General features: G+C 36.4%; 1 protein-coding gene across 4 annotated transcripts in view; it reads left to right on the forward strand.

The window, feature by feature from the left end:
* The window catches only part of LRRC49 (leucine rich repeat containing 49), a 135,782-nt gene that overhangs the window by 75,333 nt on the left and 45,030 nt on the right, over positions 1 to 15,419 (forward strand). For all 4 annotated transcript variants that reach the window (XM_033109436.1, XM_033109438.1, XM_033109440.1 and 1 more), the window contains one exon: positions 7,831 to 7,978. In XM_033109436.1, coding sequence (XP_032965327.1) covers positions 7,831 to 7,978 — 148 coding nt within the window. The remainder of the gene's footprint in view (positions 1 to 7,830; positions 7,979 to 15,419) is intronic.

The following is a 15,419-nucleotide window of genomic DNA, read 5'->3' on the forward strand; positions in this document are numbered from 1 at the left end:
GGAAACAATTAGAATCATTGTAGTTTAAAATTATACTTGGCAATAAGAAACAAATCATGGATTCTCTATAGTCTAGCTTGTAAGTAAATAGTAAATAACAATAATATTGGAATCTACTTAAAATAAAATGAAGTTTTCCACCTTCTCTGTCCTTCTCTCTGGACATGTTAGTTATATTTTCAAACCGCATCTACCTGATTAGTGACAGGTATCAGGTCATAATGATTCTTGAATAGCATGATGTAACAGCAATTCTAAGAAGAGAGTAAGAAAATTCATTTAATTATTTTAACCAAGGATTAGCCCTTTGGAATCATTTTAATTCATCATATTTTTCATTCATCCACCCAAACTTTATTGAATAAGTTATTAAATGCTAGTTAGTAAGTTCTGTGTTGGGGTACTGGTCACAACACATTTTTCGTCCTCAGGAAGGCTTCAGTTTAATTTTGTTCAGATATGCTAAGCCATTGAAGAAAACTGCTCCTCAATACACACCGTCTACTGGCTCCATGGCCTCTGCTGCTCACATTAGTTAATATCTTACGGTCGAAATAAGATATCCCATCCTGTGGTAGTTGAAGGAATACTTAAAGGAAAGCCTCTTTGAAACACGTTCTAATAGCTACCAGTGTAAAATAGTGTTTCAGGTAAAGTAAACCTGATAGATGAAAAAGTGATCCTCAAATATGTATTGTTTTACACTGTAATTTAAATTTCTTTGTAAATCAATTTATTTAGATGTATTTTGTATGTAGTAAAATGCACTCATTTTAAGTATAAAGTTCAATGAATTTTGAAAAAGTGTACACCCTGTATCCACCACTTCATTCACTCAAGAGAGAAACCTGGATGTTATTCTAGATAGACCACATATTAGGCCACAAAAGAAGTCTCATTAAATTTAAGACGATTGAATTCATACCAGGTATCCCCTCTGACCTTAATTGGTATGAAATTAGAAATAAATTACAAGAGGAAAACTGAAAAACACACAAACACATGGAGGATAAATAACATGCTACTTAACAATGAGATCAAGGAAGAAATCAAAAGATACCTGGAGACAAAGGAAAATGAGAACAGAATGACCCCAACTCTATGGGACTCAGTGAAAACAGTTCTAAGAGGGAATCATAGCAATTACAGGACTACCTCAAGAAACAAGAAAAATCTCAAATAAACAATCTAACTTTATACTTAAGGGAACTGGAAAAAGAACAGAAAAGAAAGCCCAAAATGGGTAGAAGGAAGGAGATAATTGAGATCAGAGCAGAAATAATCAAAATAGAGGCTAAAAAGAGTAATACAAAAGATCAATGAAACCAAGAGCTGGTTCTTTAAAATGATAAACAAAATTGATAAACCTTCAACCAGACTTAAGAAAAAAACAGAGAGGACCTAAATAAATAAAATCAGAAATGAAAGAGAAGTGACAATGGACACCACTGAAATACAAACAATTTTAAGAAAATACTATGAGCAACTATACTCCAACAAATTGGACAATCTGGAAGAAATGGATAAATTCCTAGAAGCATACAATCGTCCAAGGCTGATCAAGAAGAAACAGAAAATCTGAACTGACTGATTAGTACTAACAAAATCGGATGAGTAATCAAAAAACTCCCAACAAACAAAAGTCCTAGACCAATGGCTTCACAGGTCAATGAATTTTATCGAACATTCAAAGAAGAATTAACACCTATTTCAAACTATTCCAAAAAATTCAAGAGGAGGGGAGGCTTCCAATCTCATTTTACGAGGCAACCGGTACCATGATTCCAAAATCAGACAAAGACATTACAAAAAAAGAAAACCATATACTAGTATTCCTGATGAACATAGCTGCAAAAATCCTCAACAAAACTTATTAGCAAACCAAATTCAGCAGTACATTAAAAAGATCTTACACCATGATCAAGTGGGATTTATTCCTGGGATGAAAAATTGGCTCAATATACGCAAATCAATTAACGTGACACACTACATAAACAAAATGAAAAATAAAAAAATCATATGATCATATCAATAGAAGCAGAAAAATGTTTGACAAAATCCAGCCTTCACTTATGATAAAACCTCTCAGCAAAGTAGGAATAGATGGAACATACCTCAACATAATAAAGACCATATACAATAAACCCAGGTAACATCATACTCATGGGGAAAAGCTAAAAGTATTCTCCTTATGATCAGGAACAAGACAAGGTTGCCTACTTTGACCACTTTTATTCAACATAGTATTGAAAGTCCTAGCCACAGCAGTCGGACAAGACAAAGAAATAAAAGGCATCAAAATTGGAAAGGAAGAAGTAAAACTATCATTATTTTCAGATGATATTATACTATATATAGAGAACCCCAAAGATTGCACCAAAAATCTATTAGAACTGATAAATGAATTCAGTAAAGTAGCAGGATACAAAATAAATGTTCAGAAATCAGTTGCATATTTATACACCAATAATGAACTATCAGAAAGGGAAATTAAGAAAACAATTTCATTCACAATAACATAAAAAATTATAATACCTAAGAATAAATTTAACCAAGGAGGTAAAAGACCTGTACTCAGAAAATTACAAGATATTGAAGAGAGAAACTAAAAAAGATACAAATAAATGGAAGCATATACCGATTTCATGGATGGGAAGAATTAACATTGTTAAAATGTTCATAGTACCCAAGAAATCTGTATATTCAATGCAATTCCTATCAAAATACCAATGGCATTTTTCACAGAACTAGAGCAAACAATCTTAAAATTTATATGGAATCATATAAATAGCCATGGCATTCTTGAGAAAGAAGATCATACATAGTTGGAGGTATCACACTGTCTGATAACAAACTATATATAAGGCCATAGTAATCAAAACAGCATGGTATTGGCATAAAAACAGAGACATAGATCAATGGAATAGAATAGAGAGTCCAGAAACAAACCCACGCTTATTTGGTCATTTAATCTATGATAAAGGATGCAAGTGCAAGAATGTACAATGGGGTAAAGATACTCTATTCAGTATATGGTGCTGGGAAAACTGGACATACACATGCAAAAAAAAAAAAAAAAGAAAAAGAAAAAAAAAATGAAAGAAACCGGACCACCTTCTTACTCCATATACAAGAATAAACTCAAAATGGAGACCTGAAACCATAAAACTCCTAGAAGAAAACATGGGCAGTAAAATCTCAGACATTACCCTTAGCAATATTTTTTTGATCTATCTCCTTGGACAAGGGAAACAAAAGAAATAAATAAAGAAATGGGACTATATCAAACTACAAAGTTTTTTCACAGCAAAGGAAACCATCAACAAAACGAAGACACCCTATTGAATGACAGAAGATATTTGCAAATGATACATCTAATAAGGGTTTAATACCCAAAATTTATAAATAACTCATATACCTCAATATTTCCAAAATTTATAAAGAACTCATACACCTCAATACCAAAGAAACAAACAATCCAATTACAAAATGGGCAGAGGACCTGAGTAGACATTTCTCCAAAGAGGACATAGAGATGGCCAATAGACATGAAAACATGCTTAGCATCACTAATCATCAGAGAAATGAAAATTAAAGCAACGATGAGATACCACCTCACTGCTGTCAGAAAAGCTATCATCAGTAAATCAACAAACAATAAGTGCTGGTGAGGATGTGGAGAAAGGGGAACCCTCATGCACCGTTGGTGGGATTGCAGATCGGTGCAGCCACTATGGAAAACAGTATGAAGGTTCCTTACAAAATAAAAAATGGAACTATCTTATGACCCAGCAATTCCACTTCTGGGTATTTATCCGAAGAAATCCAAAACACGAATTCAAAATGATATATGCACTCCTATGTTCACTGTGGCGTTATTTACAATAGCCAAGATATTTAAGTGTCCATCAGTAGACAATTGGATAAAGAAGAAGTGCTACATATATACAAAGGAATATTACTCGGCCATAAAATGGAATGCATTCTTACCATTTGTGAAAATATGAATGTACCTAGAGGGTATTATGTTAAATGAAATAAGTCAGACAGAGAAAGACAAATATCATATGAACTCACTTATATGTGGAATCTAAAGAACAAAATAAATGAACAAACAAAACAGAAACAGACTCATAGATACAGAGAACAAACTGATGGCTAAGAGATGGGAGAGGGTTTGGGGGTCTGGGTGAAAAAGGTGAAGAGATTAAGAAGTACAAAAGAGTCACAGGGATGTAAAGTACAGTATGAAGAATATAGTCAATAATATTGTAAAAACTACATATAGTGTCAGGTATGTACTAGAGTTATCAGGGGGATTACTTCATAAATTATATAAATGTCTAACTGCTACACTGTACACCTGAAACTAATATAAAATAATATTGAATGTCAACTATAATTGAAAAAAATAGTCACGGGGATGTAAAGTATAGCATAGGAAATATCATCAATAATATTGTAATAACTATGTACAGTGTCAGATGGGTAACATACTTATTGGAGTGATCACATTTTGAGGTATATAAATGTCTACTCACTATGTTGTTTTGTACTCCTGAAACTAATATTATATGTTGATGGTAATTGAAAAACAAATTTTTAAAAATTAAAAAAAAAATTGATTATAGACCTAAATGTAAAACACAAAACTATAAAAGTTCTAGAAGAAAACTTAAGACAAAATATAAGGAACCTTGAGTTTGGCGATGCATTTTTAGGTACAACACCAAAAGCATAATCCATGATAGAGAAAATTGGTAAGTTAGACATCATTAAAATTAAAAACTTCTGCCCTGTGAAAGACATTATAAAAGAATGAAAAGACAATTTACAGACTGGGAAAAATATTTGCAAACCATATATCTGACAAAAGTTGTATCCACAATATACAAAAAACCTCTTAAAATGCAGCAATAAGTAAATAAAGAAACTCATTGAAAATGGGCACGGGAACTGAAAACACAAAGAAGATGGAAAATATGCTCTACATCTTTTGTCATTAGGGAATTGCGTATTAAAACAGTGAGATACTGCTACACACCTTTTGGAATGGCTGGGAAAAAACAACAACCTGAGAAATGGCAAATGCTGATGAGAAAGCAGAGCTGGGAATGCAATGTGGTGCAGCCACTTTGGAAGACAGTTTGGCAGTTTCTTACAAAACTAAACGTAGTCTTACTATATGATCCAGCATTGCACTCTTAAGTTTTACCCAATGAAATTAAAAACTTTTGTCTGCACAAAAAACAGAGTAATACGAGGTCTGACAATTAAGTTCCTGAACTTGTTGCAGTGACATTGCTAATATTTTTTTGATATCAGAGGGATTATCCATTATGAATTTGCACCAACTGGACAAACAGTTAACCAAGTTTACTATTTGGAAGTGCTGAAAAGGCTGTGTGAAAAAGTTAGATGACCTGAACTTTTCACCAACAATTCATGGCTCTTGCATCACGACAATGCACCAGCTCTTATGGCACTGCCTGTGAGGGAGTTTTCAGCCAGTAAACAAATCACTGTATTGGAACACACTTCTTACTCACCTGATCTGGCCCCCAATGACTTCTTTCTTTACCCAAAGATAAAGGAAATAGTGAAAGGAAGACATTTTGATGACATTCAGGACACCAATGGCCATACGATGACAGCTCTGATGGCCATTCCAGAAAAAAGAGTTCCAAAATTGCTTTGAAGGGTGGACTAGGTGCTGGCGTCGGTGCATAGCTTCCCAAGGGGAGTACTTCAAAGGTGACCGTAGTGATATTCAGCAGTGAAGTATGTAGCACTTTTTCTAGGATGAGTTCATGAACTTAATTGTCCGGCCTCGTATGTATAACAGCTTTATTCATAATCACTAAAAACTTGAAGCAACCAAGATGTCCCCCACAGGTGAATGGATAAACAAATTGTGGTATATACATACAATGGAATATTACTCAGTGATGAAAAAGAGCTATGAAGCCACACAAAGGCATGGATAAACCTTAAATGCATGTTGCTAAGTGAAAGATGTCAGTCTTAAAACGGTACATACTATGTGATTCCAACTTTGTGACATTCTGGAAAACTATAGAGACGGTAAAAAGATCAGAGATTCAGGGTGAAGGCAGGGGAGTTAAACAGGGAGATTTTTAGGGCCATGAAACTGTTCCATGCGATACCTTAATGACAGGTAAGTACATGACATTATGCATTTGTCAAAACACATAGAATTTCACAGCATAAAGAGTGAACCTTAATGTATATAAAATTTAAAAAAATCACTTAGGAGATTGGAGGATCCCAGAAAGGAATGCAGGCTGTAACAGGAGAATCTAGTTGTATTTCAATTGTATGAAACTTCCCAGAAGGAGGGGCCGGGGAAATGTGTTGACCTAAGTAACTTTGGAAATTAGTCCGTAAGACTAAATGCAAAAGGAATTACACGTGATCACGTACACAAGTTGATAATTTCCCATGGGGCACAGGTTAACATTTCTGATACCACTATACGTATATTCTGGGAGGAAACCATTGAATAAATAGATGAGAGATGGTAGGAGCCAGATTTCTCCTTGTTGGAGTAGGAATGTACAAATAAGCAGAAAAAGAGACTAGAGTGGTCCTTTCCGTAATGGGTTAGAGTGGAGTCATCAGAATGAACTCATGTTTAGCTTAATAGAGAAGCCAATGGCTACACCGAGAAATATTAGAGATATATGTGTACATACATATATTTCCTTGCTCTGTCATCAGAGCTCCTAAAAGAAATGACACTTCAGTAGCAAGAAGTACACCTCGCCTCCAGATGTTTGTTTCTGACACCATTCTCCAATAAAAGGAGCATGGCTCATTGGAGAGGTGGTTGATTCTAGGACTAGGGTAGGAAATATATAATATGTATCTAGAGACTCTTACAGTGCCAGAAAATAAGGAACTACTAAAAACAAATCCACATTAATGGGAGTATATCAAAGGGACATAGGAGCGAGCTGAAAGAGCTTCCAATGGCCAAAGTTGGAACAATTTGAACAATAAAATAAGTAAAGTAGTATTGGATTAAAACCCATAGTATAAAATAAACATCCATGAGTCCAAACTGATATAAACAAACAAACAAATAAATAAATAAATACTTGGCGGCATAAAGATAAACATCCTAGGAAGAAGAATTTAAAATAATTTATCTAAGTACTGGCCCTCAAGGAGGGGAAGCTGAACTTCCCACCCTAAGTATGGGCCGCACACAATGACTTCCTTCAAAAGAATTCAGGGGGAGGGAACAGTAACTGCATTGGAGAAACCTGAAAAACACCACCTCAGCCAGGTGATGAAGGTCAACATCAACAGTGACATATGTGAGTTAATAGTATGTACCTTAACCCTAGGCTACTCGTTAGAAAAATACCAGACAAACCCCAATAGAGGAGCGTCTGACAAAATAACTAATGAGTATTCCTCAAAACTGTCAAGGTTATCCAAAAACAAGGAGAGTCTAAGAAATTGTCACAGCTGAAAGGAGCCGACGGAGACATGACAGCTAAATGTAATGTGGTGTCCTGGATGAGAACAGACAAAGGGCAGTGGGTATAAATGAAGGAAGTCTGGATAAAACATGGACGTGAGTTAGTAAGAATGTATTGGTATTAGTCCCTTAATTGTAACAAGTGTACTATACTAAGATGCTAATAACAGGGAAATTGGGTGGAGAGTATGTGGGGACTCTACGTAACCTTCTCAGTTTTTCTGCAAGTGTAAAACTGTCCTAAGAAATAATGTCTGTTAAACAAATCAACGTACTACACGAAGGTCTCGCACTGACCCAGTGGTTTCTCTCTCCCACAGTTTTGAGAGTGTCTGCTGCCTCGCTGACTCGGCTTCCCTCTCAGACATCACTTTTGATGGCAACCCCATAGCTCAAGAGTCATGGTACAAACACACCGTCCTCCAGAACATGATGCAGCTGCGCCAGCTCGACATGAAGAGAGTCACGGTGAGGACCCTTGCACCGTGCTTACTGCGCTTTGTGCTGGGTGCGGGCTAGGGAGTTGGCAGGCGCCGTCCTTGCTGGATGGAGATGCTTCTTAGTCTTAATGAGCCAGGGATTAGCATGCATGTAATTATGGTGTATTTCATTATTATAATGACAGACTCTTTTTTTCCACCCCTCTCCTATTCCCAATTTCATTGCATAGGGCTTTCAAAATTCCTAGCCTTCTATTTATAATAAATGAATCATTATGCATATTTTTCATTCTCACTTAGTATCCAACTACTAATTTACTTTGGAATGGATGAGTAAGAATTTCGTTGATGATGGCTAAGAACATAATGGTTAAGAACGTGGGTCCCAGAGCCAGGCTGCTTGAGTCCGAATCCTGGCTTTACTATTTTCTAGCTGTATGACCTTCAGCAATGTACTTACTCTTTCTATATCTCATTTTCCTCAAAGTAAAACGGGGGTCATAATTATATTATGTCACAGGGTCGTTGTTAAGATGAAATAAAGTGCCAAACCTTAGCGCGGTGGGAGGCTCCTGGAAAGCATCACCTGTAGTTGTTGCTGTCTGTTCATTCTATCTCCATGTGAGATCGTTTGTATACTTAGAGGTTTTGCTATGGCTCCTGATCTGAATGCAATGCTGCATATCATCCCCCTGCTTTTAGGGGTACGGTGCACATTAGCAGGTTATAGGCTCCAAGAAGTTCTGTAACTAAGAACCTTGCATGATTTGTGTCATTGCATCCCACATTAATTTGAATGTTTTATTTTCTCAGGAAATACCTGTTAATAATCTGAGACCTAAGCTTCTACCTGTTTTCTTACTTCTTGGCTCTGCCAATTTTGATGTGGATTCTGAGTGATGCGCTAGGTTTATTCAATTGCCAGTTGACTCATGGCTTAGATATCAGCTTCACAGTGTGTACAGTTTACATTTCTGCTTCAGCAATATCATAGACCCCTAAGGCGGCTGGCAGATGGTTAGGAGTGTTGATGAGCTCACAAATACCTGCGATCTCGCTGCTTTCTATGTTCCAGCATGGAGATGCGGTTCTTTGTCCTCTCCGTTTGTTCAGATCTGCACCGTCAACCCTATAGCATACTGTTACCCTTAGCTCTTTGTCTTCCTTAATTAAGCATTGTTGATACTTCTCATTGCTCTTCCTGATGAGGTTGAGATGAGTGGGGTAAGAAATGAAGCTAACCCCTTTATGTAAAGTAGTCCTTAATTACATAGTATGTTTCTCATAGTGAGTTTATATGTCAGTCTTGTCTATGGAACAAATGTGATGAAGGGCAGAAGCCTTTCTTCTTTTTCCTTGCCTAATACATACAGATGTCCTATCCATGTTTCTTTTCTTCTCTATCTCACTCAGTGCTGAGTGTAGTAATATTCGATAAAGACCTGTTGGATGAGTGAAATTTACCTACCTCTGTGCCTTAAATAACGGTGAATAATGTTGTATATAGTCATTGACCTTGTATATAGTCATTGACATTCCATAGAGGGTGTTTGCCTGGTGAGGAAATGAGGGAAAACCACCTGGGATGGGAGCAGGGCCAGCTGTTCTGCTAAGTACAGAGCAGATAGCCTTGCACATCTGCTCCTCCACTTTAGAATTTTGTTTTAATGTTTAAATGGAAACAATCTCAAAATTGCAGAAAAGTTGTAAGTACAGTACAAAGAACTTTTTTTCTTGAACCATTTGAGAGTAAGTTGCCAACTCGATTCCCCAACAACGCTGAATATTTCAGTGTATATTTCCTAGAAGTAAAGACATTCTCCTATGTAAACACAATGTAACTAATAAAATCAGGCAATAAACATTGAATAATTACTAGTGTCTAATTCTCACCACATTCAGATTTTACCAATTACAGCAATAGTATTCCCTACAGCAAAATGATCCAGTTTGGAATTACACATTGCAGATGGACACATTTTGTTGACATGTCTCTATCGTCACCATGTTTTAGGCACAGTTCCTCAGTCTGTCCTTGACTTTCATGACTTTGACATTTATAAAGATTATAGGTCAGTTATTTTGTAGAATGACCCTCAGTGCAGGTTTTTTTGATGTTTTCTCGTGGTTAAGTTTTAGTTACAGATCTTTGATGTGAATATCACAGAAGTGATTCTGCATTCTTCTCATTGCATCCTATCAAGTGATGTGTCATTTATATTTTTCCCTTTATTAATGTTGTTCACTTTAATTAAGATGGTGTCTGCCAGGCTTCTCCACGTGAAGTTATTGTTTTCCTTTTGTAATCCCATTCCTCATAAAAATTTCAGTTTATTCACTTATTCATATCACGATGGACCATGGTATTTAGTTTCACCTTTTGTTTATAATTTTGGGGTACTTTTAGTGTGGAAACAATATTTTGGGATCATGTTTTAAAATGGACGTGACAGAGTCTGCCCTCTGGCCACAAATTATTTACATTTGTTCCACATACTAACTATTCTCAGCACCTCCCAGTAGCCCCCAAAACTCTCTTCCCATTATGGTGTTAGGTTCAGGCTCGAGGTTTAGGACCTGGTCATCTAATCAGGTCATCTAATCCATGTGGCTCCATGGATACAGTTTTTCAGATACAGCTCCTTCTGGATCAGAAGTCCTATCAACTTTTCCACTGTATCATGGTAGATAGGCTTCCTCAGAAGTCACCCAGTGGATCTCTTCTGCATCTCATCTACCAGAACTGGGTTCCATGTCCATCTCCAAAGGAATCCCTCCTATGTGAAATCATGCAGTATCTGTGCTTCTGTGACTGGCTTATCTCACTTAGCACAATGACCTCCAGGCCCAGGCATGCCGCTGCACGTGACAGGACCTCCCTCCCTCTCAAGGCTGAACAGTGTCCAACAAATATGCTTTTTCTTATTTCCTTTAAAAAATGTGGCTCCCCAAACTTTACACCAGGCTCTGAGTTTCTCTACCTGTAACAATATACCTTTATAAAGACTTTCTTTAACAGGGTTGGCGAACAGCAGCCTATGAGTGGCCCCTCCGTTTTCTAAAAAAAGTTGTGTTGGAGCACGGCCGTGTCCATCCATCAATGTATTACCTGTGTCCAGTTTGATGCCACAATGTTTGAACTGAGTAGCTGCTAATGAAACTGTACGGCCCACAAGCCTAAAATACTTACCATCAGGCTAGAAGAGTGGGCTGACACCTGTTCTATAACTATTTCTTCTCTTTAAAAATGAAGTCTTGATTAAATTTTTATGTAATTTGCCATATAAACATTCTAGCCGGGTTGGATGACACAAATGTTTAATGAACTTCTGTACGTGAGGGCTGTGGTTCCACACTGTGTGCTGCAGTGAACTCACAGGGGCACCATGGAATATTTCTAATTGTCAAGGGACACGTAGTGATATATTTGATATCTGTGCGGCACTGAAAAACTTGCTCAAGGTAGTTTACCATTTCAGTGTTAGATCACACTAACGTTGAAGTGTTCTCTGGCATCATATCTTTGCAAAGCTGACTTTTCAGTGGTTATTGTGATAAAAACAAATGGCATGCCAAAATCAGTATGGAGCAGGAAATGAGGGTGGCGGTGTCCAATCTAATTCCAGTGTTTGAGAAGTTGTGTAATGCCCTACAGGTACACATTTTCCCGTGGTAAAAAACTGGTTATTTAAGAGTGCTATATTTTCTTAATTTTAATTTACATGCATTATTATTTCTTCAAATGGCTACTAAGTTTCTAGAACATGAATACTTATTAAGTTGTTTCCTAACTACAGGAAACAGAGCTGTAACAACATTTCTTTTGACCTACAGGCACCATGGAAAAGTCCCAAGATATTCTTAATTACTTTGAATCAAAAAGGTTCTGTACTGGGGTCTGTATTAGATCCTAGAGATGATAAGCTCAGAAGCATAATTCGTGCCTTCGTTTTAATTTACAATCTAATACAAGGGCAGGAATGCAGCCAGATTATAATGCAAATTGACTAGTTAGATAAGATAGACTGATAAGTATGCACACACACACACACACACACACCCCGCAATGATATCAAAGAACAAAGCACTCGTATATCTACTGGAGATACAGGGAAAGTTCCAAAGGAGAAAATACTTGATTTGAGACTTGAAGAGTAGTAAAGAAGAAGGAGGCTGTATCTGGGGAGAGTGTTCTAGGGAGAGAGACAGCATGCAAAATGCAGAGGGTGCTGAGAAAACACAGCAGCTAATACTGTGTTTCCCCGAAAATAAGACCTAGCTGGACAATCAGCTCTATTGCATCTTTTGGAGCAAAAATTAATATAAGACCCAGTCTTATTTTACTTACAGTAAAGTATACTTTTTACTTAAAATAAGTTTACTTAAAATAAGACTGGGTCTAATATAATAATAATAATAATAATAATAATAATATAATATAATACCGTGTCTTATATTAAATTTTGTTCCAAAAGACGCGTTAGAGCTGATTGTCCGGCTCGGTCTTATTTTCGGGGAAACAGGGTAGCAGTTCAGCATGGCTGAGCAGTGCGTATACATAGGAGAGACCAGCAGGAGCACAGGATGTCTGACAGGCCAGAGCTAAGCCATGAAAGGCGTTTTATGTCCTGATAGAGTTGAGATTTTTATCGAGGACATAATAAGAGACCCTTGATGAGTTGAAGGTAGTTAAATTGGAACTGCCTACGAAAAAGACTGTCTAGCTGGATAGAAACCCAGAGGATGAATGGAGGAGGGTGAGATGGGAGGTGAGATGAGAAGCAGGGACATTAGTCATAGTAAGAGTTCCTGGGGTCCGATCCGAGGAATGGCAAGAGGTATGGTGCTAGAGACAATACAAGTTGCCAGCTTCAATTATTTCGCTTATGTTATCTCTGTGAAGAAGAGTGGCTTTTTGTCTGTAAAGAGTAGAAATAAATATTAATGAAGTAAAAGTAAAGCCTAGAACAGGTGAATAAGTAAGTTTGAATTCAGACCCATCAGAGCCGGGGCTGCTGGCAAACTTTATCTGTAAAGGACCTGATTGTAAATATTTTAGGCTTTGGGGACAAAACAGTCTGTTGAAAACCACTCAGCTCTCTCATTGTAGTGTGAAAGCAGGTATACACAATGTGAACGAACGAATGAATGAATGAATGAGCATGGCTCAGCCCAAACGCAGGCTCATGGCAGATGAGACATAGTAGCATGTGTGAAAATGACGAGCACTGGAAGTAATGTGTTCAAATTGAGTTAATTGTGAGGTGTGATTGTTAGAAGTTAATATGGTTTAAAACAGTGTTCATTTATAGAAACAGGGAATTCAGAAAAATGGAGACAATAGTCTCCGTTTTTCAATTTTTTTCTTTAATGGTCAGATTTTACCTGAACTATTTAGAGAGAGGGCTGATGACAAACTGGAGTATTTCCGGAGAACCTGGCATGATTTGTTGACAAAGGAGAAGACATAAGGAAGATATTATAGGCTTTCAAATATTTTCACAACTGTCTAAGAGAAAAGGCACATTTTGAGAGGCCAGAACAAGCACCATTCTATAGAACGTCCTGGGAGGAAGGATTTTCTCCTTTTATTTCTAAGGCAGTATTGTGTGCATGCAGGCAATTCAGAATATGCTCACAGTTCTGAAACAGACACCGTGTCTGAAGTTCTCACGTGAAACCCACATCTAGTTGACTTTAAGATGAACTTCTTTACAGTTTGCTCTCCAGATAATGGGACAGCCTGAGACAGACATGAGTTTCCTTCCCACTGCTGACGATGTGGGAGACATCAGTAATGCATACCAACACGTTCTGGGTCTGCTCCTCTTTTTGACCTGTGGAAAGATGATACCGACTTTCCCCTTGAAGTTAGGTGTGGGGATGCAACTTTCTTTGGCCAATGAAATGTGAGCAGAAGCAATGTATATAATTTTCAGACAGAACCATTTAAAAGCCAATGTGAGTTTCCATGTTTTTCTCCCATGTGGTGGTCTTTGTGGGAGCATATATTGAATTGAAGATGCCATCAGATCATAGCACCCAGTAATACTCAGCCATTATGTGGAGAACAGTTGCAGGGTTCTTTGCATGGTCAAGAACTAAACTTTTCTTATTGTAAGCCAGTGTAAGTTTGGAAGTTGTTACAAAAGCATAACCTAGCCTATTCCGACTTCTTTCCCCCTAGTATTTAACAGCTAATATCCTTGGGCCAGTAGAAGTCAGGTAACAGCTTCTAATGTTCACTCTGACATTAACTATGACTCTGGAAAAATCAGTTTTCTCTGAAAACAAGATTATTTGAATGAAAAATATGGATCATCTCTTCTAGACAACAGTGATTTTTAAGTCTGTTTTAATACTTGATGTAGTCAAGGAAAACAATGTCTTTTATAACTATCTGTTCTAAAGTATATGGTTAAAAACCCACATTGCCATTCACTTTTTTAAATCCACATAATAAATTGCTGCCTATATTAGGACCATTTTATTTAGTTTGGAGCAAAACTTCTTCTCCTACAATGTATGCATTGTTTTAAAGCCTTAATAATCTGCTAACAGAGTATAATCTAAGTTATCAAACACCTATTAAATCATTACACTTCTTAATTAATTTGAAATCATTTCTATATTAAGTCTTCATGACAAACTGAAGTATGGAAAATATATATATATATTTTTTTTTCTTTTATTTTTGTCCCAGACAGTACTCTTTCTTTTGCTACTTAAAAGATGGCTTTTATCCCAGAAATTGGACTATTATCATGAAGAGGCCAGAATATCACAGTTTTTCCTTCTTACTAACAGATTTATAGCTTATCTTTAAAATTAGAAGTTTATTATTGTTTCCAAGTTTAGTTACCCTTTAACTATTTGGGCTAAAATACAGTCATCACATGTGTAAATTCCTTAAAACACTCAATATTTGAATTGATTTGGCATATATCCAGTTTTCCTAGGTTTAGCTTTCCTTTTAAAGTCCTGCTTTTAATAGAAGCTCAAATTCTTTTAGAAAGTCTAATGGAATCACCTCTTAAATATGTGTAGTACGTGATTCATACAGCTTCCAGTACTGTTTGAAATTGACCCTTTAAATAACCTATCTGTTTCTAGTTCACTTTTTATAGATGAGTCAACAATTGAACATCAATATAATTTGCTCTTTAAAATAGTTTGTTCTGAAATAGGTTATACTTAATAGGTTTCAAATCAGTATTTACTGAACAAAAGAATTTAGTATAATTATTAATCCAGCTATTTGTGAAGCTAGGAATCAAGGTTCTAAATTTCTTATTTAGTTTATTTCTCCTCATTACCTCTATTCACCCTTGAAACATTAAGAATAACTATTTTCCATATTGTAAAAGACACTTTAAATTCACCAAAAATTACATTAAATTTCTATTCCCTTTTAAACAACTAAATCACATGGTAGATTACTACTGAATTTTAACCTCAACTTTTTCATC

The sequence above is a fragment of the Rhinolophus ferrumequinum genome, chromosome 6 (genome assembly GCF_004115265.2).
Source record: "Rhinolophus ferrumequinum isolate MPI-CBG mRhiFer1 chromosome 6, mRhiFer1_v1.p, whole genome shotgun sequence".
Classification (NCBI taxonomy): Eukaryota; Metazoa; Chordata; class Mammalia; order Chiroptera; family Rhinolophidae; genus Rhinolophus; species Rhinolophus ferrumequinum.